Source organism: Asterias amurensis, chromosome 9 (assembly GCF_032118995.1).
Source record: "Asterias amurensis chromosome 9, ASM3211899v1".
Lineage (NCBI taxonomy): Eukaryota > Metazoa > Echinodermata > Asteroidea > Forcipulatida > Asteriidae > Asterias > Asterias amurensis.
In genome coordinates, this window is record NC_092656.1 from 781,265 (window position 1) to 807,961 (window position 26,697).

General features: G+C 37.3%; 1 protein-coding gene across 1 annotated transcript in view; it reads right to left on the reverse strand.

The window, feature by feature from the left end:
* Window positions 1-287: 287 nt before the first annotated feature.
* The window catches only part of LOC139942332 (gonadotropin-releasing hormone II receptor-like), a 63,360-nt gene continuing 36,950 nt past the window's right edge, over window positions 288-26,697 (reverse strand). The window contains exons 2-4 of the mRNA XM_071939160.1: window positions 5,540-6,600; window positions 4,920-5,127; window positions 288-3,596 (exon numbers count right to left, since the gene is read on the reverse strand). Coding sequence (XP_071795261.1) covers window positions 3,124-3,596; window positions 4,920-5,127; window positions 5,540-6,091 — 1,233 coding nt within the window. The 5' untranslated portion in view covers window positions 6,092-6,600 and the 3' untranslated portion in view covers window positions 288-3,123. The remainder of the gene's footprint in view (window positions 3,597-4,919; window positions 5,128-5,539; window positions 6,601-26,697) is intronic.

Here is a 26,697-nt window from a genome sequence, read left to right on the forward strand (position 1 = left end):
TTCTACCCAAAGCAGCCAACAAGAGGCTTGGGTGAAATGAAGAAGCGAAATAACAAACGAACGAACAAACAAACAAACACCCCAACAACAATCAGAGAAACAAACAAACATACAAACAAACACCCTCTCAGTCTTGAGCAGTCTTATGTCACATCTCTGAGTTTGATGTCAGCAACAAGGTTAACATAAAATAAAAGCACTTCAATGCAATAAACTAAGTCAATGCTCATGATCAAAAATGAACAGATACACATGAGGGGGAGACATAATGCTTGTGGTAGTTCAGTATTCTTTAATATCAGTGTACAATAGTATGAGACTTGTGATTGGTTCAGCTACTCTCACGCCATAAAATCGAACTATTTTTCCTTTTCATTCGTTCCCATCTCATTGTATACTCTAGCCTCTCCTCATTCTCACACGTCACATATCCTTCCACTCATCATTCCTCATTTACTCGCAGTTATTCTGACTTCCACACTTGACCTAGAGTGGAGTTAAAATTGACCCATATATAATTGACCAAGAGAATGGTCAAAATTTGACACAGTGTGTACGACAGAACCGCTTTGCGCCAACGTGACCAGTTTCTCCGTACCCACTGTCCAGGAAACCCCAGTCAGACTCCTCATGGTGTTGATCTTTACGCGGTGCGATTTTGAACCGTCCATGGGTCGAGTTTGCCCTTTTCACGCTTAATTTGTTTACCCTTCCACGGATCGAGTTTAAAACTTCCTCGGGTCGATTTTGACCATTCTGTGGGTCGATTTTGACCATTCCATGGGTCAGTTTTAACTCGAAGACTTTTTCCGAGTTCACTGTCCATCCATTAACTCGCCTCTCGTCCCATTCGTTATACAATCTCTCCCACTCGATGTGCAGATAAATAGTATAGGCATCTTCACTTGTGTTTTTATTAGTACAATCTATATAGTTACACCAATATGCATTGTATACTGTGTAAAATAAATCTCCGTATATATTTCAGCTAATATATATGATAATTACAGTGAATTTACACATCAACATATTGTGATAATAGTATACAATACATCTTAAAACATCTCTTTAATTTGGTATTTATGTACAAACGTTTTTGATAACACTGTGCTTCATCAGTTAATGGACGATTGGCCCCGTAATGGGCATAATGCATTATACTCTTATAACAAGCGTATCAGCCATTGGACGATTGGCCCCGTAATGGGCATAATGCATTATACTCTTCTAACAAGCCGTTCGTGCCAGCGTTTATGTGACTTATTTCAATTTTCTTTTTATTTATTTAGTCAATTTCTTTCTATTGGGTAGTTAGTAACTGTTAGCTATTTAGTTAGCTATTGTTTTATTAATGTGGTTGAACTTTTTTTATTGAACAAAAATATGACAAGCTTAATTTTGATACCTTCATTTGATGAGTAAAAAAAACAAAGGATAGTTACGGAGTACTGATAAATTAGTGTGTATTTACAAAATCAACGTATTTTGTGAAAACATTTACTACAAAATTTACAAAACTCAATTAATGTTAAATATGCGGTGAAAATTACAAGGACATTGTTGGGTGGTCAACTTGATTATAATTTCATGCATTCGGTTAATACGGCCACCACCCTCACCGATCCCGACCAATAAAACACCCTGCTGCAGTATTGTCATAAAAACAGGCCAATCTTAGCAGGGGTAAATTAATTAACTGAAGCTAATTGTATTTATTATGAAAACTGATTTGTAATTGCATTAAGCTGATACATACTTGAACTTGTGTGTGCATCACCATTATTCTAATGGACGAGAATGTCGTTCATGTTCAAAATAAATTACCAACAATCCTCAACATTTTGAAACTTTTTGGCGGCGATAGTTTGCAATAATTGGTCTGTGTGAGGAGTAACACCAGTACTGTATTTGAGTGGTACATTGTCGCAGAATATAACCACGAGCTAAAATCTGGACTGTTCCATTTTACGAGACGAGGCTGAGTGAAATATAAAAGCCAGATTTAATCGAGTGAATAATATTCTACGCCCTTTACTGACGCATTTAGAATTTTTTTATACCTCAAAATTACTTCCTTTTCATTTGATTTTTCTCCCACCATGAATACAAATAAGGTACGGAAACTTCATGTTATTAAAACGTGGACGTTTCCAAGGAGACACAAACATTGCCCGCCATCACATGACCTTGCCTAGTTTTGACAAATTGGCGGGTGCGATTATTTTAAAAACGGCGCTGCGACGCGTCCTATAATCTTTCGGACTGCTATAATTATTTGAATGTGTAGATTCAATACCAATACCACACGGCAAATAAATCATGACACGTGACATTTGCCCCCAGCCTATCATTTGACAAAGATCTGAGTGTACGGTATATAATACAATATTATTTGGAATAGTAGTATAATAAAGTAACTTTGGAAACAAATATCTATCAATTTTTCGATCAATGTACAGCATCGTTATAGTAATTGGCAAGTTGAACCCCGAATGAATATGGAGTGAAGTGCAGTTTCAAGTGCACGTTTTTAATTACGCAATATTTGTGTCACCAAAATGTAACACCTCAAAAACCTACAAAAACTCTTCTTTGTTTGTTTGGATCTGGAGTAGCGTAATTGGTTGAAAAGAAGCTTAACAACTATTTAAATTATTTGTGTATTAACTAATTATCTTGACGTGACGTGTAGACGCAGTATATTGTGTTTTCCTAGGAGTCGCAATCCTAATTATTACTGGTGAACATGCAGATGCACCATAGTGTAAATATCTTTAGTGGGAGTATTGGAAAAACTGTTGGTTTGAAACTTTGGTCTCGACGTTTCGAACAGTACATTCTGCTCGTCTTCAGGAAAATACTGAAAATTATTCTTGCTTTATCTTCATTTATCCACAGAATAATCATGTGTGTATATGGAGTGTTTGATTCAGAATAAATGCATTGACTGGATGCCTTTGTTTTATGCTAGAGTCTTGTTGGAGATTTGTTGAGATTGTTTCTTATTAAGATGATAGTAAAGTATAAAGACATAAGTCCACTTATCCCTATAGGGACGTAACCATTAGATCTTCCTTTGTGGCATGATCTCTGCTCTTGACATCATACAAATAAAGCACTGCTTTAGACACATTTCTCAGCTGTCCCATGGCGACTATCCAATTCCATCACATGATAGTTCCCTGACACGCCCGTAGTGGTACCACATCTAGTGGAAGACGCATAGGTGACGGGTGGATAGTTGTTGGACGACGTGGTGGACCGTCCACTGCGTCGACCCCGCCGCCCGCCCCAGCAGTCGAAACACCCGGGGAAATGCCGCCTAAAGTCCACGGTGAACATCCCATAGACTATTGGGTCGATACAAACATTAGAGAAGCCAAATGCTAGCATGATATGGTTCAACCATAGCGGGGTTGCTTCTCCAAGAGCAGGGTTTGCGTGGGTGATAGTGCCCTCAATGCACGTTGGAGTCCAGCATACTATGAAGGCTGTGACGATTGCACCAGTCATCTTAAGCGCCCTCACGCGAGCCTTGGGGAGAGTGTCGACACCGGAGCGACGAAGCGTCATTCGGTTGCCATTGTTACCGGAATCTACAAACAACAACAACAACAAACACATTAGTGATAAAATATAAATAAAACAAAAACACACCTCGTTCCTGTTGCTAGTAAGAATTGCGCGATTAAGATTAAGTGAATGTTAGCTGGATCACAACCGTCTTGAAATGAGATTTAGTTTGCATGTAGTGAAACAAAACCCCGTGAATGAATTAAGGGGATTTTCAATTTCCGTTATACCCATCATCATCAATTTACTACACCTTCAGGGAACTTATTATGTTAAGATCATTAACAGGCAGTGTATGAAATCAGAAGGACAAGCTGTTGTTTCAGAACTAACTTATCTCGGTCAGTGATTATTGGTGTTAAGTAGGAGGCATCCGCCCCCTGATTAACAAATATATAACGCGGCACACATAGATTGAAAGATGAGCAGAGCTCTATACACAGAACGTTCGAAAACCACGATGAAACCACAAACCGAAATTACAAACGACACATGAATGTGTCGAGCACTACAGTACAAATCATAAACTCGTCAGGGATTACAGTGTGACACTTAAAGGCAGTGGACACTATTGGTAATTACTCAAAATAATTATCAGCATAAAACCTCGCTTGGTAACGACTAACGGGGAGCTGTTGATAGTATAAAACATTGTGAGAAACGGCTCCCTCTGAAATGACGTAGTTTCCGAGAAAGAAGTAATTTTCCACGAATTTGATTTCGAGACCTCAAGTTTAGAATTTGAGGTCTCGAAATCAACCATCTAAATCACACAACTTTGTGTGACAAAGGTTATTTTTCTTTCATTATTATCTCGCAACTTCGATGACCGATTGAGCTCAAATTTTCACAGAATTGTTATTTTATGCATATGTTGAGATACACCAACTGTGAAGGCAAGTCTTTGATTATTACCAATAGTGTCCACTGCCATTAAAATTGTCTAGCATCACAGAACAACGCATAATAATACTTGTCGCATTACAATAATACACGTTACACTGTCTAGCTTTACATTACGACATATAAAATTCCGAGCGATACAGCACAACACATAAACATGTCGAGCATGACTGTACGACACATATCCCTGTTTAGCACTGTCAAGCAATACAGTACGACACTTGAACCTGTCGAGCATTGCAACAGTACGGCACACACATCGTTCAATGACACATAACCTGTTACATCGAGGGTTACAAACGACACGTATGTCGAGCATTACAGTGCGACAAATAAACCTGTCTAAATAATAATGCACTTATAATGCGCCATCTATCTAGTGTACAATACCCTATTCGAGGCGCAGAACAAAAAAACTAAGCTTTTTTAAGGTCCATACTTACAGCTGCGGATGGTACTATTGCCAAATATTTTGACGACAATGGAAGTATAGCAGCCAATAATCAACGTCAAAGGTATAAAGTACGTGGCAGCCATGACGAACCAATGGTATAAGTTCCAGACTACAGGAAAGTTCTCTCTGAATCCATAGTCAACACATTGAGTGAAGTCTGGGTCACTCTTCGGTGACATGACTTGATGGATAAGAAGCTGTGTGGAAGAACAAAATGGTCACCAAATTATATTACCAAAAGTGATGCAAGTAATAATATACCGTGTTTCTTTTGGTTCGTGGTGGTTGTGTCATTTTGTTTGTTGTGCTGATGTTGTTCTTGTTCGTTGTTGTGTTGATGTTGCTAGTGTTGTTGTTTTTGTTGTTGTCGTCGTCGTCGGCGTCATCGTCTACGTCGCCGCCGTCTTCGTCGTCGACGCCGTCGTCGTCGTCGGCGTCATCGTCGTCGTCGCCGTCGTCGTGGTCGTCGTTGTTGTTGTTTTTGTTGTTGTCATCTTCGTGGTCGTTTTTTTATGTTCGTGTTGTTCACGTCTTGTTTGTTTGTTTGTTTGATGGTTGTTTGTTTGTTTGTTATGGTGTTTGTTTGTAATGTTAATGATGTTCACATACCTGAGGAATGCTTGCGATGATACACGCTGCCCACGCAACCCGTAGCATAATCTTACACCTCATATCTGCCTGCCGGACGCTAAGTGGGAATACAATAGAGGCAAACCGGTCTAGACTTATGACGATGAGAATGAATGGCGACGCGTATGTCCCTACCATGGCAATGTACATGACGGACCTACACATGATATCCCCGCCGTACCACTGGTACGTAATAAGCCAGATGAAGTATGTTGGGATATTGAAGAACGTTATCATAAGATCTGCTACAGTCAGGTGCATGATAAGAAGATTCACCCGAGACTTCCTCCTGCGTCCTTTGATGAGACTACACAATACCGCAGTGTTTCCTATTGTGGAGACTACGAATATAATCACGTAGAGAATCAGTCGTATTAAGTAATCATCGTACATGCTAATACCTGAATGATAGTTGGTTCCTTTGCCGTCTGACGTCGGGCCCGCTTTAGTGAAGTTGGAGTAGGTATCATTCACTTCCACTGTCTCATAGATGTAAGTTATCAAAGTTGGATTGACTGATGTAGTCGCCATGGTGTTTACAGATTGCGAACCAAAGCAAAATATGAAAAGTTCCTCCAGGGAGTTGAAAACGTTACAAGCAGCAACTGGCGATCTATTCTAAGAGGGTTCCATACAAATCGTCAGATGTTCACTACACATCGTCAGATGTTCACAACGCCAGTGTTTACTTCGGGAAGTTCAAAAGCGTAACAAGAAGTAACTAGAGATTAACTTTAAGATTGTTCCATACACATCATAAGATGTTCACAGTGCGAGTGTTCCTTCTTGTAGTTCAACCAGTAACAAGAAGCAACTAATGATCTTACTCTAAGAGTGTTCACTTTATCACACATCATCAGATGTTCACTGCGTGTGTGATCTGAGCCGAGGACACGTTACTACAGTGAGCCCGGGTTATTTGTAGACTGGTTGAGTCTGACCGTGCGAGGGCGGGCGATATGACGTCCTTGAGTCCCTCTCTGTTAGCATCGAAGTGCATTCCCCTGAGGTTACTCACCTCTAATATCTCGATGGAGGATCTGAAATGGAAAGCAAAGTAATTACCAGGATATGAATATAAACTTATAATTACGCGGTTTCCCTTTTTTGTGATACCATGACTATTAAAAAGATACCACGCATTAGATGGAAAATGACTTAGTATGCGAAAACTGAGGGTGTTTCTTAATTACGGTTCTCATTGTTTCTGTATGGATGGAATTTAAATCGAGGGCACATGTAGCTCAATATTGATCTCTGACTCACAACAACCGAACGTTAGTTTGCTAATATTGTAATAAAAAAAAAATAGTTTTTGTTAAAAACTAAAATATTCTAAAAGTTTCCGTCTTATCTCCTGTTTTAGAATGGCATTTTACCAAAGAGTGATTATAAACAGATGTCCTGTGTTTTGGGTAAGTGTTTATGATAAAAAATGGGCGAAATTAAAGTTTCACAATTAATATTATGCTTTTAAGCATAATATTAATTAATATTAAAATATTTTCCCCACAGATCAATTCATAATCCCACACTTGATTAATACAGTTCTTATTAGTCAACCTTTGCCTGAAGTTATTTATTATTATTCATAATTATTGGTCAGTTATACCTTTGAAAACAAAAATATTTACTCTCTGCAGCTTTTGACTTTGTCAACTTGTTGTTGTTCCAAAAAAGGATTATCGTAATATTGGGATATAATCACGCTTGCAAATCGGCACTTCACACCCACGGGGAAAAAAACTAAGTTAATTTAAATTAGGCCTACATGACAACATAAAATAAAGTTAATTTTTTTATGATCCGAAGCGGAATGCACCACTATAGAAGTGTATTGTTTTGATTATTACATGTACATCATTAAACATTGCGTATTATAGTCAGATTTCCTGTCACACTAAAATTGGCGGGAAATTATTCCCGCCAAAAATTGTTTTGCTGACAAGATAAACTTCTTTTTCTTTGTAATTTGTCTTTATTTCGTCAGGTTTGCAACCCAATGCTTATACCCCATGAATACTCGACGAACAAACAAAACAAGAACCAATGGAAATAGGTCCAGTGGGGATTGGAGAGATGTTTGAACAAACTTTAAGGGGAAATTACGTGAAAATTAAAGATCAACATTATATCCTTGTTTTCCGCCCAGGTTATTGAAGGGTCTTTGAATGTTATTGTCTCTTCTTAAAGTCGTACAGTCTGCATACTCAACGAATGTTGCAACATTTGCGTGGGGGAGAAAAATCTCATGTATGATATGAAGACGCCAGACATGAAACCTTCCCATTTTAAAACGAAAACAGTCTCGCCTATATAATCAATGATTTGTTCAAGTTGTATATCGGGTTTTTTCAGTCGATAAAAATTGGGGAAAAACGAGTCGGGAATGTGCGCATTCTGGTAAAAGAAATCGGTAAAAATATTGGTTTTTTTTAGTATTCGGTTCATTTACAAACCTTTTTAATATTGTCATAAAATTGTAAATACTTCTATTTAATTTGTTTGTGAAACTAACAGAAGTTTCCTCGTATATCTATATATATACGGGCCCTTTGTACGGTGTCGAGTAAAAGTGCAAAACCACTGAAAATCCAGAGGAAGGAACAATGTAACAACGGGGAAAAATAAACATTGAATTTGTTTTTATTAAGTAAACCTATACTCATCATTAAACGAGGTGATTATTTTATTTGCTTTATTCCAATAGATCGTCAGAATAAAAAAAAAGCTTGATTCACATAAGAACAAAAACTGCCTTTAATAATCGAGACAACTTGGATTTTCTTTCGAGTGGAGTTGAAAAAGAAAAGAAGTAGAAAAAAAAGACAGAAACTCTAAAACGCTCTTTAATACTTGCTTTTTTAAATAAATATTTCTTTTTCAAATTTCTTTTTACAATTCACCCGACTTGAGCATCAAGGGATAAACATCGCGCCTTTCTCTCTGCCTGCAAGATATCTATCCTTTCTTGTTTCAACAAGCCATCTTATACAAACCATCTTATTATACCTAGGGACACAACTTTAACCATAAGTGGCTAAAATAAATTTCACTGGGAATTAATTTGTCCAGGGACCGGGGTTTTAGAGGAAAATCTCGGCTACATCGGACTCTCATTAATCGATGAAACGCGGGCCCAACCGAAAGTAGAAGAGAATCGTCAGCAATGGAAACCTGCACGATTTTTTTTTTATCCAAAGCGCTGCTGAATCGATTTAGTGTTTTTTTTGAGAGAGAGACTTATAGGTGTGAGTTTTCCTTGCCGTTGATGAAGGTCTATGGTTGGGGATGGGGGTGGGAGGGGGAGGGGGGGGGGGCTGAACGTCCGTACTATAATGCCCTAAAGCAAACCAGATGACATGAATGAACTGACAGTATCGGTATCGTGTTTTAACTAACAATTACAGTATTAGCGTACATGATGATGTCAGTATATTATTGTCAAAATAAATGTTTTTTTGTTGTTCTTGGCGTTCTTTTTTGTTGTTGTTCTAATAATCCAATATTAAAGCAATAAGAACAAATATGGCAGGAAGTAGCTGTAATTTAAAACTTGCAGGTACAACCATGTGTTAATTTTTAAGGGGAGTTTTGGCTCTGAGAAGAGCTGGTGTAGTATCGACGTTTCTGCTCGTCTTCAGGGGGATACGAGATTCTCCTGCTTTGCTGCTCTGTAAAGCTTCAAATATCGCTTATTATTGTTGTTTTCTAAACTTGAACCTCAAATTGAATCCAGCCCTCTGTCATTGTATATCAACAACTAATGGTCTGTAACATTCCAAATATGAAATATTGCGTCAGTCAAAAGGTCAAATTCAAAACCATTTTGGGTTGAATAGCGTTGAATTAACTAAAACGCATACAAATGTACACACATTAATTTTTTACATCTCTGTGAAGGCATTTTTTGTTCTTTTTTTGTCCCTGTATAGTAAAGAGCCTCCCATAGACTTTATACACAAATTCCTTGTGGGGCACCCAGGTCTTTAGAACTTCCCTATGGACTCCTTTATTTTCCCTTTCTGTTTTGGCCTTGGTCTCTATAAGGTAGTGGGAATGAAATCAGACACACATATATAAAATGAGACATTGTTTGATTTTCAAGAATATGGTCAAAGATCGTACTTGAATGGTGTCATTAGATAATTAAATTTTACACCATTTTGATATAAGGTTTAGAGACAAATTGGATTTTAACAACAACTGGGTCAGTACATTCCATTTATAGCCATATAAGGTCAAATGTTTGATTGAGTATTGTCAAATGTGCAAACCCATATTGTTTGAAACATGACACCAATTGATGTCTAAGAATGATGAAAGCATTTGTATTGGAATGGTATCCAAATATAGAACGTCATCTTACACTATTAAACGTGAGGTTTAAGAGGTTATTTGTAAAAGTGCTGTCTACTTTCACCAGGATTTCTGTCCATTGTATTAGGAGTGTTTCACCATCCTGATTCCTACCTACGAGCCCCTACCTTAAAGTCATAAATTAGCTATTGATGGGCCTATATAGTGTAACTTTTCTGTACGAGAAAACTAAATGTTAACATCATAAAAAATCGCAAAAAATGATTGCAACAAAAATGATTTCACTAGAAAATAATTGGTTATGTGCAATCATATATATTATAGTGTGTCAACCGAACGTTTTAAAACATCGTATTCAAGTTCTGGTTTAGCCATAAAGAGTGTGGGTTCGAATCCTGGTTATGACACTTGTGCCCTTGAGCATGATACTTTACATAAATTATTCTCTTAACCCAGATATAAATGGGTTATTGTAAGGGTAGAGGTTGGAGAAAGCCTTCGGATTGAACGGCAACCCGGGGCTGTTTACTTCCCACCGAGAGCTGAGAAGGATTACGGGATTTTGCACTATAAATTCGAAGCGCATTTTACGTTATTGTAAAACGCGCTAAATTAAAAACTAGCTTTTTACTATTATCCAATTTGAATGTGAATATAATCCCTTAAATACAAACAACCAAGTTTCGTCGTTTCAAAAAACAAATACCCTCATGTTTGAAGTAATTATTTTGGGCTCTGGCTGTATGGTGAAATTTAAGCGGAGAGAAACGAATTTACCATCAAAACAAATAAAGAACAAGAAAAAATACACAGATCCCCACAATACATTTCATTTTGTTGCCGAAATATACAGATGGTGTTTTGAAACCTTAATATTCGCCACTATTCCAAATATTATCATACCCCCTAAATAACAATTGATCAAAAAGATGTGTGCAGTTTTCCTGAGGCCTTTCGGAGGATAAATGTAAACAAACTGAGAGAAATACAATACGTTTTATTGTAATAAAACAAACAATTGAACTCAAGCAAACAATGAAGAACAGATGCTGAACTGGATTGAATCTATGCATCGATGTTTTATTCAGATAATGAATGGTGCTTTCAAAAACTGTTATTTAGAATTTCTCTCTAAAGTTCAAGACCTTTCAGACACATTACGTAGATACAATTGATCAATATTCAAGCCCAGTTGTCAGCTTGTTGTCCTGACCCGGAAATTTTGGTAACAATTAAAGTGTAACTCGTTATCCGAAGAAAATAAAAATAAATAATAATACATCTAAAAGCTCCTTGATTATAAAGTTCAAGTTCATTGCAGCTTTTACAAGTCCTCTTACAGAGAAGTACTCGTTAAACAAACTGAATGCCATTGCAACCTCAAAGTTCAGGAATTAACTACACTGTAAAAAAATTGGGTAAAAAAATGCCCAACTTTTTACCCATTTAAGGGCGAATAGTGAACTCCTCCAACTTTTGGGCAAAGTTTTACCCATCAAAGTTGGGCGCTCAGATTGCCAAATAATTGGGTAATATTTCATCATCAATAGTTGGGTATATTTTGGTAACCAACAGTTGGGTAATTTTTTGTTTACCCATTTTCTGGGTATTTAATAATTATCAATTACCCACTTATTGGGCGATGATTTTATTCATGATCTAGTTAAAATGTTTAACCTTTTTCGGTGTTATCCAACAAATGGTGAATGTATTTAACCCTTTGATTTACAGTTTCTCCTGTGATACGTCATACAACCAGGCATATAAAATATATTTTCCACGATGGCAAACGGTGGTGAGTTGTGACCTTGGCATCTCTCTCAAAATCGTGAGGGTGCTCAGTGGTTTGTAGATGCTTTGGAAGGTTAGTTTTTAACTAAATACAGTTTGTTTCCTGTTCAGTTGTTGTACACAGTCGTGACAGTTGCAGCGCAAGCAATGCAGTGATAGTTCCATGCATGTATTTCATACACAAAGCAACACAACAAGCAATGCAGTGATAGTTCCATGCAGGTATTTCATACACAAAGCAACACAACCACGCATACATGCCACAACCGGCGTTGCACATAATGGCATGATAAAACTGAAACTATCACAGTAGTGTCAATTTGTTGCTCGCTCTGCAATTGTCACGACTATGTACGACTGAATAGAAAACACAACTTCATATTTAGTTAAAAACTCACCTTCAAATTGGATCTATATCCACCGGACAACCCCGCTCGTCACAGCCACTCTTCCACTCGCCATGTTGGAAAATATCTTTGTTCTACTGTTTAATGCCCAACTTTTTGGCAACTCTTTAATCGTAGTGCGCATGATCGGACGATTTTGACCAACTAATGTGCATAATTTTAACCAACAATCGAGATTAATTAAAATTACCTAAAAGTTGCCCATTAAATAAGCAAAAGTGTAACCAACAGTTATGATGAATTCAGATTACGAAATATTTTCCCAACACTTGCCCAACTTTTGTTCCGCTTTTTAAACAAAGAATGGGCAAACAAAATGTTTGCCCAACAAGACCAATTATTTGTTTTGTTGGGCAATTATCGACCAATAATTGTTGAAGTTACTTTGCCCAACAAATGATTTGACCAACGTTTTTGCAGTGTAACAATATTCATACGCCCTGCTTCAAAAGTTCTCTAACATGACATGTTCATATACAGAACATCATCTAGAATTGAGCTTATGAATCTTTCAACATTTCCAAGACAATATTTATTCTTCAATTGTCATACAATTGATACAGTTCATCAATGTTTCTTGAACTTTCAAAATCTTCTTCATTGTGATATACAGCCTTCCCCTTGCTAAATAAATCTCTTCAGGGACCCTTGGCCCCAAGAAAGTTCCAGTAACACTGAACTCGACAGCCACTCAATTCATAAATATTTCATCCTGGATTATATTTTTAAATGAAGCATCTGAAGCGTCTTTACGAGCTCCGTCCGCAGACCAGGGGGTTAATGCCCCCCGTATGGCAAGAGTTTTATATCACTCGGATTGAATTCTAATGAATCGTAAAGGCTTTCTTCGTCTCTTACTGTTATTATTATTATTTTACTTGAAGATCTATAAAGACTCCAACATTGCGGATTTACTGACCCATTTCTTGCGTCAATTAAATTTTACACGGGATTTTCTTTGAGGTGGTAATATGAGTTGTGTAAACATAGACATGACTTCATTTACCTCGGCCACCGCTGACATCTAAAATCTACGGACTTTATAAATCCACCATCCCGATTCCAGACGTTGTAAGTCACGGTACACAACATCTTTTCAGTGTATTGTTGTCTCTGAACTCTTCAGTGCATGGCTTATTCAAGAGACAAGCCGAGATTGTCATGATAAATGTGCCACCACTGTGTCTGACCTAGTTCACACCTTCAGAGTTTTTAAGCGTGAAACAGACTTTCTGCTTCTTCTCATCCCAACACTCTTGATCTCTGCTGAGACGTAGAACAAGGAGCCATTACAACAAATTTATCCCACGCTCCCGAACGCCAAAACGTACACAACATAACATGTTAACATCATTGGAAAGTGGGATTTGATCATTTGAAATTGCTTGTAGTGTACCGTTATTCCGATTGTACATACACTGGACTCTATTTAACAAAGAGCTCAGAATGATCTTAAGTTGTCTTTTAATCTTTGCTAAGCAAAGTGAGACTCCACATGACAAATCTAGATGAATCTTATTGCATCAGAACTCGATCCCTGCATGTCGGTCGGTGTAAGAGTAATCATGATTGCGGACAAATTAATGATCTTTCCAATTTGGCGTTTTATAAATACTGTTAAATACTGTTATTATTATCAGTAATCGCAGAACTCGATCCCAGCATGTCGGTCGGTGTAAGAGTAATCATGATTGATTGCGGACGTTATATAAATCAAGCAAACCCCATCACAAGAATTTCTAACGCCTGAGGGTTTTATATGGAGAACCTATTGAGATATTGTTACCCTTAAAGCACCTTTGTCCTCAAAGAACTTGGTTCTAATTTCAGTTTGTTGAGTGGTTGTTTCGTTAGAAGCAGCATTTATTCAAAATAACTTGGGTCCATTTTAGATTGAGCTCAACTGCAGTGATGGACACCAATACTTATAACTGAAGTATGAACATAGTTTAAAACATCAACATAGTAAAAATTATGTTTTGTTTTCTGAAGACCAGATGATATCAATGATTTAGTTCTTCACTGAACACAGATTTTAAAGAATTTGCTCTCTCTTCCTTAAAAACACATCATGATCTGCAGGCCAGGGTGCGTGAAGGTGTTTTCTGATGTGTCAACCATACGTGTTACCAATAATATTATCGGTCCAATCCCCTGACGCAAACGTGTTCTTGTTATTTCAAGAGATGTTCGATGTAATGCAGTTAAGCCTGCCATCTCAGGCCGTGTTTGGAGGAATATGAGTGTGATGTTTGTTAAATGACCAAAGGAAAGAAAACGAGAAAAGGGAACTTTGCCCGGCCGCCTCTGATCTCTTGATATGATTGGGTTGCGACTAACAAGATCTCAATTTTATATCATCTTCAATTATGGACAATCATCACACCGACTCTGAATTAAAATCCAATTTGAAACTTTCATTTATAATTGGTTATTTTAATTTGTATCTATAAACCTTACCCGATCACGCGACCGTTTTTTTTTTTTTTTGCTTCTTCTTTTCAGATCGGGATTTAAAGGCGGTATGGTACCGTGTTTATTGTAGAAAATTGTGAGGATTTTGTATCAAATTGCGGCACACTTTGTGGGGGATTCTGGAGGCCAGTGCGTGAACTCTAAACAAGTTACCACGGTTATCTTTATCCCGAACAAATACTATCGAAATTGCATAAGGCGTACCACATCGAAATATTAAATACAAAGTTATTTTTAAATGTATTTATCCTTAATCTAGTTGGTACGTCATCTGTTTTATTGGGAAGTACACATTTATAAAATACGGTGTTTCAACGTGAGCCGCGTTCAACGTTTACCGTGTCTACTGTTAAACGTTTACCGTGTCCATTGTTAATCGTTTATCAAGTCGGATGTTAACAGTCAGTACTAACTGCGTTTACCAACATCAATGCTATTATTGTGTCATTGGTGTAGAAATGCACATAATTAACAATAATTGTAGTTTTTGAATGTTAGTTTGTGTGTGGAGCAGTTATAATAGTAAAACTCCGTTAGCTTTTGAGATAAATGTTATTTTGAGCCTTTTCTGATTTGAATTAAATTAATTATCATGAATCATGACAAGTAACGTTAAGCAAATGAACTTTGCGTAAACTTTGAAGTATGTTGAAAGACATTATTCGTTTACGATGACTGTGTGTTAATAATATGTAGGCCCTCTTGTCAGCAGACCCTTTTTTCCTTCAAATTTTAATTTGCACGCAACATCCATACACACACGTTCATTTTTTAACTAACCAATACTTATAGCAAAAAGTACCAACAAATAATAATGAATCGAATATACGAGAACTTCAAGAATGTTGTGATGTATTTTTAAGACTCAAGGTTGTAACCTAATAATTTTTATAATGAAACCAAAACATTCCCCTCGGGACCTATTTCCGGTAAATGAATCTGGCCCGGAGTGGATGTCACGAATTGTCAATTATGATCAGTGTTGACAGATTTATACCAGTGGCATAACAATCAAGACATCCAGGAAATATCAATATCATCGTAATTAAATTATAATCTAAAGTTGATCGGTCCAATAATTATTGTTATGTTTAAAAATAAAAAATAAAAAGTACAAGTTGGGTGATGCATCATTGGTTTAGGGGGAAGTACGATTGATTATTTTGTTTTTGTTTCAATAATCAGTTTAAAGGCAGTGGACACTATTGGTAATTGTCAAAGACTAGCCTTCACAGTTGGTGTATCTCAACATATCCATATAATAACTAACCTGTGAAAATTTGAGCTCAATCGGTCATCAAAGTTGCGAGATAATAATGAAAGAAGAAAACACCATTGTCACACGAAGTTTTGTGCGTTTAGATGGTTGATTTCGAGACCTCAAGTTCTAAACCTGAGGTCTCGAAATCAATCTCGTGGAAAATTACTTCTTTCTCTGAAACTATGGCACTTCAGAGGGAGCTGTTTCTCACAATGTTTTATACTATCAACCTCTCCCCATTACTCTTCACCAAGAAAGAATTTATGCTAATAATTATGTTGAGTAATTACCAATAGTGTCCACTGCCTTTAAAGGGAAGGTGTAGGTCACTACTTCAACAATCAATGATCATAACAATTACTTAGTAATAATAAGAATCATTGCAGCTGTTGATTATGTACGGCAAAGTGATTTCCAGCAATACAAGGAATGTGGTTTTAGAAAAAAAAAGATGCATGACATGTTTCTCAGATTGTGTATTCAAGTAACATTTTATTCTTCCTGCGTGAAAGCAGTAATTGTTCAACAAGAATATTCCTTCTAGGTTAACATGGTTTTTAATCTTAATGACTGGTCAGGCAATAAGAAACAAATTCAACATGAGTCTTCTCATTAACCATCCTCATGTCTCACTACTTATTAACAATTAACAACCACGTGGTATTGAATAATAGATGCACTGTGCCAGCCTGCAGTATGATACCATGTGGTAATAGCATCAATCACAGTACACAGTGCACAAGCATGCCACTTCAGGACAAACCGTCTCAAATGGTTGTTACTGAAGATTTATGAGGAGATTTTGTTCTCTCAAGATAAATATTCCGAAGATATTTGTAGACAATCATTTAATATTAAAAATAACAATATTTGGTTCATACAGCACACATGTTCAGTAGCCATAGATCAAGGCAATTCACACCTGCTCGTCTGGCATAGCTAGACCATTCCTAAGACTTCCTCAACTCCCTAAGAAACAGCTCAGCTCCCCGGGGAGCATCACATGACCCCCCCCCCCCCAGACTGCTCTCACAGAGAGCATACTACTACAGACTGCTAAACTTAGCGCACATGGGTTAATAAAACACAATACAGTATCAGATTCTCATTTATACACCTGGGTAAGGAGAAGCAATTATGGTTAAGTGCCTTGCTGAAGAACATAAATGTCACGACCGAGAAACAAACCCACACTCTGTTGATTCATAACTTGAGTTCGATGCACTTTACTGCTCCGCCACCACACGCAGCGTGTTATTACCCCCCCCCCCCCCCCGAAAATTATTTATTATGCACTTTCTGACTCTGTGAACCGTATTGATTCACCTGAAATAAGAGCTAAATAGTTTTGAAATGAAGTCGTTTTTCGATATCTTCTATATCTGACATCTTTGCAGCGTCTGACGTATGACCTTCAGTGTCCATCTTCATCAATGTTCATGAGAGTCTTATTTTTGCGAGTACTGAAATCGTGCGCGAATTGTCTTTGCGTCTGGAAAGAAAGAATTAAGAAAAGAGAACACGTCCAGGTCTTGGAGCAATAGCTTGTTTGAGAAGACTGATTGTTCACATCCTAGAAGCAATGGTCGTTTCATCCTCCCTTCGTCCCACATATTTCCTGTTTTCTGTTACACGTAACAGTTAACGGATCCACGCTCTCCCTCCGGCAAAATCCATTTTACAAATCACCGAAAGCATGTTTTGTTTTCCATCTAATATTTTTCTAATCTAAAACCTTTTCCACCATTCTGGCATTCAAAGGGATAATCACTTGTTAATATAAATATTACAAACATACTGCTTATTTGTTATTATATACATTTCGATGATACACACACAGTTTTGAAAATTGATGAAGGGAAATATATACAAAGAGAAAAACTTTTTATTTGGACATCGCGATGAAATTACGAGTTCAGGCCGTAATGCATTTTGAAGTGCATTCCAAGACGGAGTGACTTACCGAATGCGTCGTCTGGGGTGACAAACCGCCCGGGGGTACACTATAGTGTCTTTTAAAGGGGTTTGGGATGATGAAAACAGGTTTGGACGACGAGTATGAAACTATTTCCATTTACCCTAATAACACAAAGGGAGAGGCATGCTACACGTCTTCTCCTCAAACAGAGTATTGACACTTGCTGATCTGGGAAATTTATTTTGAGGAAAAAACAACCGCATTGTGCAATTACATAATATACAAAAAGCGATAACTGATAACCCATTTCCCCCTGCATATTGGTAATGACGTCAACAGTCCAATTATCTAAATTTGTAATAATGGTGTTTCATTATAATGCTATAACTTTTATTTAAAGCATTCGTTTTGCGTTACCCCTGTTGGAATGAATGGCCGTGTACAGAAAAGGCCAACTTTTCCAATTCGAAGGTAGCATTTTCATGGCATTTTAAAAAAGGTCTTTCTTTAAGGGTGATCAAAGGGTCAGCTAATCAAACAAACTTCAGATAAAACGTGACCGACCCGTAAAAATTTGACCTTTTGATAGTGGACCCTATTTTAATTCAATTTTTTTAATAATTATTTTTTTAAATAAAAAGTACAGAAAATGGGAAAATAAGAGATAACACTAAGTGTAATCGGTATTATCCAAAATAAGCCTGTATTTGTTTTGAATAAGTATTTTATGACTTAAAGACATTCCTTAAAAACACTCACAGATAGATCTCAGAATTCAGTTGGGATCTTTGGCAATGTTTGTTTCCCTCTCCCAATCTCCCTCTTGGTTCATTTGCTTATCGTATCAGAAGTTTACGATCTTATTTTACTCTAAGTTCACCATCTTGCAAAAGTAAAAAACAAAATATGTACGAGAACTTAACGGACAAAGACTCAAAACTCTGTCCCATTGGGACAAATTTTTCAGCGGTTGCAAGCAAATATCTCTCGATTTTGTTTTGTTTAAGGGACCTGTTTCTGTGCACTGTGATTGACCCGGGTTCTAACTGAAAAGGAGGGGTCGGAGTTAAACAATGTTGTTGAAGTTGTACGCGAATCATGGACAGAAATCACGAAATAGTATTATCACTATCTTAATTGATTATTTACATTACTGATGACAGTCACCTCAACGGTTGCACAGGAGTTGTAGGAATCAAAGTGATGAAGTTCTTCACGAAACATTCGCAACGGCTCATACTTCAAGACCTGATTTACAACCAACGCCCCTATAAAGACTCTCGAAGTGCCCCAAGGAGTTAGGAAGCAGGCGTCTCAGGGCCATCGCTCATACATGAAAGTCATGATAACAACATAAAAGGCTACCGCATCATTTGAATCCATTCAGTTTCAATTAATAAAAACATAGGAGCAATCTTCTATTGCGTTGTTATAGGCTCTTAGGCACAGTTGCCTCGAATACAAATTTATTTCAGATGGAAATGTTTTACATAAAAAATGGTTTTAGAGTGGACAATGAAGTTTGTTATCCTTACAAATTCTGGATAATACAAGTGAAAACAGGCCGTGAACACAAGGTTACATACTACATCGAAGATAGACAAAAGTTGGTTACGAAACTCCCGTTTCAGATGTTACACAAGTATTGCTTTCAGACAGGCGGGTGTGTTTGGGTCAGTTAGAGTTCGGACGTGTTCATTTACTAGCGAGCAAATCGATACCACGTCTTGGATTACAAAACAGTTCTCACTCCGTCCCTATGTAGTCCCACTGCTGCAAAGGTGTCAACCGTCTTTGTGTATTATAAGAAAATGTGTGGACATCGTAGAATATCTCAATAATGTTTCAAGTTATGTCAACATCATACATTGTGAAATCATGTTCTGCTGTCTAACCCCTTTTATAAGATAACTATCAACAACTTGCACGAACTTTTGAACTTTTCATCACACACACACCACAGGTGTAGAGTTGCACGTGGTGTGCAAATCACTTTTGGGTTCAACATGGATGCTAACGTTCAGATAAATCATGAAGAACACTCTTCAGTTAAAATTAAACTCAGAAGCTTGATAAAACAGAGGCGTTACGTACAATTTCATTTTGGACCGCTAAAACGGCGCCATACAGCATCTGGTTTGTACCGAGGACTTAATCTAATGCAGGGAGAATAATCGGGCGAAATTCTGAAAAGTGATACTAGGCGAGGAAAAATACACTTATGCGATTCATCCATTAGTGACGCAAAGGGAACAAGTCTGGTGTCGATGACAAAGGATGGGAAAGGTGCACAAAGTCCATAATGGAGATCTTATCCCCGCCTCTATACAATCAGATCTAAATACACAGACTAGGGCTACATGAGTATATTATTACATGCGCAGTTCCAAGAATTGCAGACATTGGTCGTGATGCGCCGACAATATTCGATTGGATGGATTTTTAATCATTATTTGAAAGCTGCATGTTGACAAAACTAAGACTAGAAAAACATATAAATGAATTAAAGCAAGTCAGTACAAGTTTTTGTTTTAACGTATAGTGACGAATTACGGTGTAACTAACTCAAGAGTTCAGACGCCGTGTCCGTCCATAACAACACCCTTTAACCACTCGTAAAGCTGTAGCCACAAATTCGGTATCGGCCTTACTTCACTTGACGCGAAATGACGATAACTTGATTACTACAACGTCATGGTCCGATATAAGTGTTATAACCAAACCGAATAGTTCAGCATCAAAATATTTGTTACAGTTCATGCTATCATGTTTTGAGACTTGGTTATTTGTTCAAATCGCTACAGGATGAGATACCAGTTGCATGAAGATTTATGACGAGACAATGTCAAAGAAAGTTCTTGCTGTCACTGAATGAGACTACCTCCAGACGAAGACCAGATCACACTGATAGAAACGTTGAGAATAAAACCAACACTAGGCTCTTTCAACAGCCTTCACCCCGCCCCGCCCCCCAGAAAAAAGGGGAGAAAAGAAAAGAAAAAAGAAGAGATCATTACAAAAGAAAGAACATGTAACTCGACCACGGCTCAACCAAATCCTCGGGTCTCGAAAAGATTGTTCCTTTCAGCAAGGGCCTAAAAATGATTCAGCTTCGAAACAAGTCTTCAATTTGAAAGAGATATCTTCAACATGATACGACAGATTTCCAGAGATACTTAAATGCTCAAAGGTCTAAGTGTTGCAAAGCATGTTGTTTTTAATTGAGCATCAATCATTTTATCGGACAGTGGCTGATGGGAATGACTGACTCCAAATACATCTGTAAGAAGACCACAAACCGCCTCAAGACTAAACCAGAAAATGTTACCGAATCAATATAATGTACATTTTCCAAGCTGAAAGTAGTAGTGAAACTGTCACGAGCAATTGTATACGACTAGTGTATCGGCTCGCTGTGAATGGACCCATGTCTGTTTTGTAAAAGGTTCGCCGCGTGCTTAATTTCTTTTTAAAAAGCAAGATATTGCGTTTTCAACTACGTCATGAAATAAGATCCTGAGTCTCAGACATGCGGAGCTCTCAGTCTAGATAATTATTGTCTAGAGGAATTACTCATTGCGTGGGAATAATGTAAGGCTGACTGCCATGGATTTTTTCCAACAATGTAGGTAGTTATTTCCTAGACCATGAACGTGGCAGGGTCCAATTATTTTGTTCCAATAACTTCTAACTACAAACCGTTGCTAAAAGAATTCTCGGCTAAGCATCAATCAGCAGTTTACCAGTCACATGCCAAGGTACATGAAATTAGCTGGTAATCTGTTTAATTAGCACGACATTAAGCAGAAAGCACTTTGTGCTTCTATTTTGTAAATCCACTCAATTGTGAGTGTATTTTTGATTTATTTTTTATTTCTCAATGTTGTATAAAATTGTTGATGCATTTTTTTTTGTCGGTGTAAATTTTTGCCAAGGCAACCAGATTGGACGTTTTCAATAAACCATAAAAAATCGTAAAAATGTCTCCACAAAAGCTTCAAATCTTGCTTGACATTGTTTTTACATGGTCAATTGAAATATTCATAAAGGCACATTAAAGGAACACGTTGCCTTGGATCGGTCGAGTTGGTCTTTGAAAAGCGTTTGTAACCGTTTTTTATAAAATGCATATGGGTAGAAAGATGTTGTAAAAGTAGAATACAATGATCCACACAAACATGCCTCGAAATTGCGTGGTTTTCCTTTTACCTCGTCGACTAAAACGTCGGCCATTTATGGGGGTCAAAATTTTGACTCCCATAAATGGCCGACCGTGTTAGTTCGCACAGTAGAAGGAAAACCACGCAATTTCGAGGCAAACTTGTGTGGATCATTGTATTCTACTTTTAAAACATCTTTCCAACCATATGCATTATATACAAAACGGTTACAAACGCTTTTGTTTTGACCAACTCGTCCGATCCAAGGCAACGTGTTCCTTTAATAGGACCCATGAAGATTTTTTTTTTTTTCTCTTGATGTGGAGTTATATTACTCCGTTTATTCAACATTCATCAGCAAAGGCATACATCAAATAAACACACTATCAAAAGACACTCCAGTAAATACTTCTAATATATAACAGGCACAGTAAGTAACAGAAGCTCAGAAAATAACAATAATAATAACAATAAACAAAATAATTAAATAGTTAAATGAATACCTCTATTATATATACAAATATCTACAATTTAGCGTGACTCGGGAATCACGTGGTTCGGGAAAAAACAATACTGACAACAACAAAAAACAAAAATTAGAAAAACATGATACATATGGGACAAAGGAAATAACTTGGCCCTTGGTAAAACAGGCAATTAGTAATTAAAACTGACTTCGTCCTTAGTGGTGAAACACAAAGCATTGTTCCTAGTATAGCAATTTTCGAATGATTCTGGTTTTAACCTGGTCTTTTCCATTCGAAGAAAATATTTCAAAGATAACTTTAACTGTGAGATGATGTCGATTTCTGCTGGTCTTGAATAACTATTAAACACCTTTTTGCATCGAATATTCCAGATCAGCCTATGAAGATTTATCTATAAAAAAAAACACCCATCACGTAATATCAGAAAAAAACTCGACGTTATCAGGTTTCCGTTTGCAGAGAGGGTAGAATTTATTCGCATATTTATTTAAAAAAAAATCCCCGTGCATTAGTCCTTAAAGCAGTGGCGTAACCAGAGGGGGGCAGGGGGGGCCGGCGCCCCCCCGCTCAGAACCCTTGCCCCCCCCCCCTCTTGCCCCCCCTCTTGCCCCCCCCCCCCCCCCAAATGAACTCAGAGATAAGTATATTCTTATACATAGGGCTTATATATAAATCGTTTTAGGCTGCATAAAATGCTGTCGTAAAAAGGAAAACTTTTATTCATATCAGTAGGCCCTATGTGGACATGAAAAATGCGTGGAAACGCGCGCGCGATCGTATTGGCGGTAAATGTTTGTTGTGGTTTTGCGGTTACAGAGAGTGCAGGATGTGACAAAGTTCTGTTAAATACTTGGTGGTCTGAACGCAGACCAATACTAATGGCTCCGTAAACACAAAGTCAGATCATGAGGTAGAAATTTCTACCTCCATGGTCAGATGCACTACAGAGAAATTTACAACAGCAAACAATGGTCAGCGAAAAAGGTTGCTTAGACCATTTCTTCTCCTTTGAAGCAAGCGGTGCAATTGAGAGGTAGGCCTATTTTAAATATCCGTTTCATAACTAACCACCCACAATTTCGATCCTGTATTTTTTTTTTGATGGCTTACACTTGTTACAATAAGGCCGAGTAAAAAAAAAGAAACATGTTTAGTGTCTGAGTTTCTCAAAAAAAAGGAAGGAGGAGGGGCTTTTTATTTTTTATTTCAAGATGGCCGCCATGAATGTTAAATATCAACTGTTTTTTTCTGCTGCTGAAATACACAAAACATTAATGAAACAGTTTGGTCAAGGCATTCAGACAAGACATTCAGATTTTTTTTTTTTGCTGAGATCATTTAAAATAACCCTTTTTCAAAACAAAAACAAAACAAATTTGCATAAACAAAAATTAAGAAAAAAAAGAGGTGTCCTGTAAAAAGGAAGCGGCGGGGACGCTAAACATTTCTATTTTTCTATTTTTACTTGGCCTAATATTATTATGTTTTGGGTATTTACACACCCACAGAGCCTATTTGAGAATGCCGTGTACAACTCTAAGTTGGTACTTGGTGACCACAGTTGGTAATTTAATCCTTTATACAGTCAAACAGTTTTATCTTATACAAAATGACAAGTTCTCTAAGATGTTGTTGTTTTCGCAATCTTTTGTTACCTGCTGACTATGTAGACTGTTTTAGAACTGCATTGGTGTGTATCAACTATATATCAGTTAACACATTTAATAATAATCTTGCACTTCTTTGGCCCCCAAATTTAATCTTTGCCCCCACTTGCCCCACCAAATGAAAATGTCTAGTTACGCCACTGCCTTAAAGGTAGGCCCTCTGGTCAGGATCGAACGAATAAACGAACAAAATACTGATTTGAAACTACAGGGGTAGTGCCACTGTCCTTCTATTTTATTAAATTTACAAATAAAAATAATTAGCACATAAAAGCCGAACTCAATCCGCACACTAAGAGCAAAATCATTAACGGTGTTTTTCTGAAAATGTGGGCCCCTATAAAATGATTGTAATTAACTGGTGTATTTTCAGTATTTAGACTGAATATAGGCCTACTCATGAAAAACCAATTACTGCAGTGTCACCAAAACGAATGGATGGAAACTATACTAAATGTAAGACCCGATTCACAAATTACAGATTATCAAAATACAACAACCCCAATACCAAAACCAAGAGATGTTTCAATAAAACATCTTAAACACAAAAATCTTACCGCTCTAGTAAAACACCATAAACAATCATGCCGGTATGTTAAATGTTGGTGTATCGTCAGTGTTCAGAATGAACGGAAAACCGTTTACTGCACCTACCCAAACGGACGGATGGAATCTAGAATAGTACTAGATTAATATTTTTACAAAAATTAAAAACAACAACCCCAAAACCAAAACCCAAGCGATGTTTCCATAATGCTATCAAACACATTTTAAAAACAGAAATTCTACCGCTCTGTAAACACGATAAACAATCATGCCGGTATGTGGTATCCATGCTTTCACCTCTCCGCTTTGATGAAGGAGATACCCCACAGAAGTGTACGCACATTAAAAGTGTAATGTCGAAAACAGCCGCGAAGCTTAGAGGTATAAGATCCAATCTGTTATGGATAATCCGTGTATGATTTGTCGCCAGTATTTGAGGTTTGACCAATGGCTTTGTTGACAGAGGACCAGAGCTGAGATTTGTCATGTTAAATTCCGCATATGGTGAATTCAGAGTTCATGCTAACATCCCAGCGCCTCGCCAATTCTATTTCCGTAATTCGAACTGTGATTGCACCGTTTATAGGCAAGTTAAATCTGAAGTATAGATCAGGTTGCCTTGTCAGGTTCCTCCAGTTTCACTTATTTATATTAACAGCCCTAGATAACATTCCAAGTATTATACACAATTTATTCAAGGCATGAATTTACACTGAGTCTTGGCAGATATGTGTTGTAGACAACAATAAAGAGTATACAACATTAAAAAGAATAAGCAACAATACAACAATAAGAAACTACAAAAGAGGTAAAAATATAAGCTGAACGCGCTATAAAGAAACACTGCTACGCCACGTCAGATTGCAATCAACTAATGTAATCCGTAACACACCGACAACAACATGAACAACGACAGCGATAACCACAACAACGACATGAACGTCAACGACGACAGTGACAACGACAACAATGTCAACGACAGCGGCAGAGGTAAAACAAGACTGCACCATCAGAAGAACGTTAACGACATCGACAGTGACATCGACAACAGCTATGACAGCAATACTGACAAAAACAAATAAGGCAGTAGCAGCAACAGTTACAAAAGGAACTGCTACATCAGCATAACTACTTAAAGGAACACGTTGCCTTGGATCGGACGAGTTGGTCAAAACAAAAGCGTTTGTAACCGTTTTTTATAAAATGCATATGGTTGGAAAGATGTTTTAAAAGTAGAATACAATGATCCACACAAGTTTGCCTCGAAATTGCGTGGTTTTCCTTCTACTGTGCGAACTATCATGGTCGGCCATTTATGGGAGTCAAAATTTTGACCCCCATAAATGGCCGACGTGTTAGTTGACGAGGTAAAAGGAAAACCACGCAATTTCGAGGCATGTTTGTGTGGATCATTGTATTCTACTTTTACAACATCTTTCTACCCATATGCATTTTATAAAAAACGGTTACAAACGCTTTTCAAAGACCAACTCGACCGATCCAAGGCAACGTGTTCCTTTAAGAGGCAGGCAGACATACAAAGAGCAATAAACACAGCTAACGTATTCAATCAATCACAAATTTGTACGTGTTCCTGTTCACTAGGAAATTAGTTTCTTAGAAAACAAGGATTTTGCCTAGTTTCGTGTTCTGTCACTATATTAAGTGTTGAAGACGACTGCGAGGTAGAGTCATTTGAATTTTAAAACCAAAATGCATCTTTCCACACTCGGTTTTATACGTGTTTATTTATGGGCTAGTTTATTAAACAGTCTGTTGGTTTGGGCTAAACGCACGATGTTGCGACAGACCGACTTCTTTAAATTATTCTGTCAATTATTATTAAGCCGTTCTGACGTCAACGCGAAGGAAATCTTTTTTATGGAGACTTCGGATGAATAACTGGACAGTTCTGGTGTTTGTGGATAATGCAAATCTACAAAGATGTTTTTTTCTCGGGCAGTGATGTCAACAGATTAACGACATGAGTTGTTTATACACCTGTATGAATAATGCTTAGTTTTGTTTCAAAAACAACGGCAACAGATTGATAACAAAGGATAACAGATGTGATACATGTAGGATATTTTAAATGTCGGAAGTA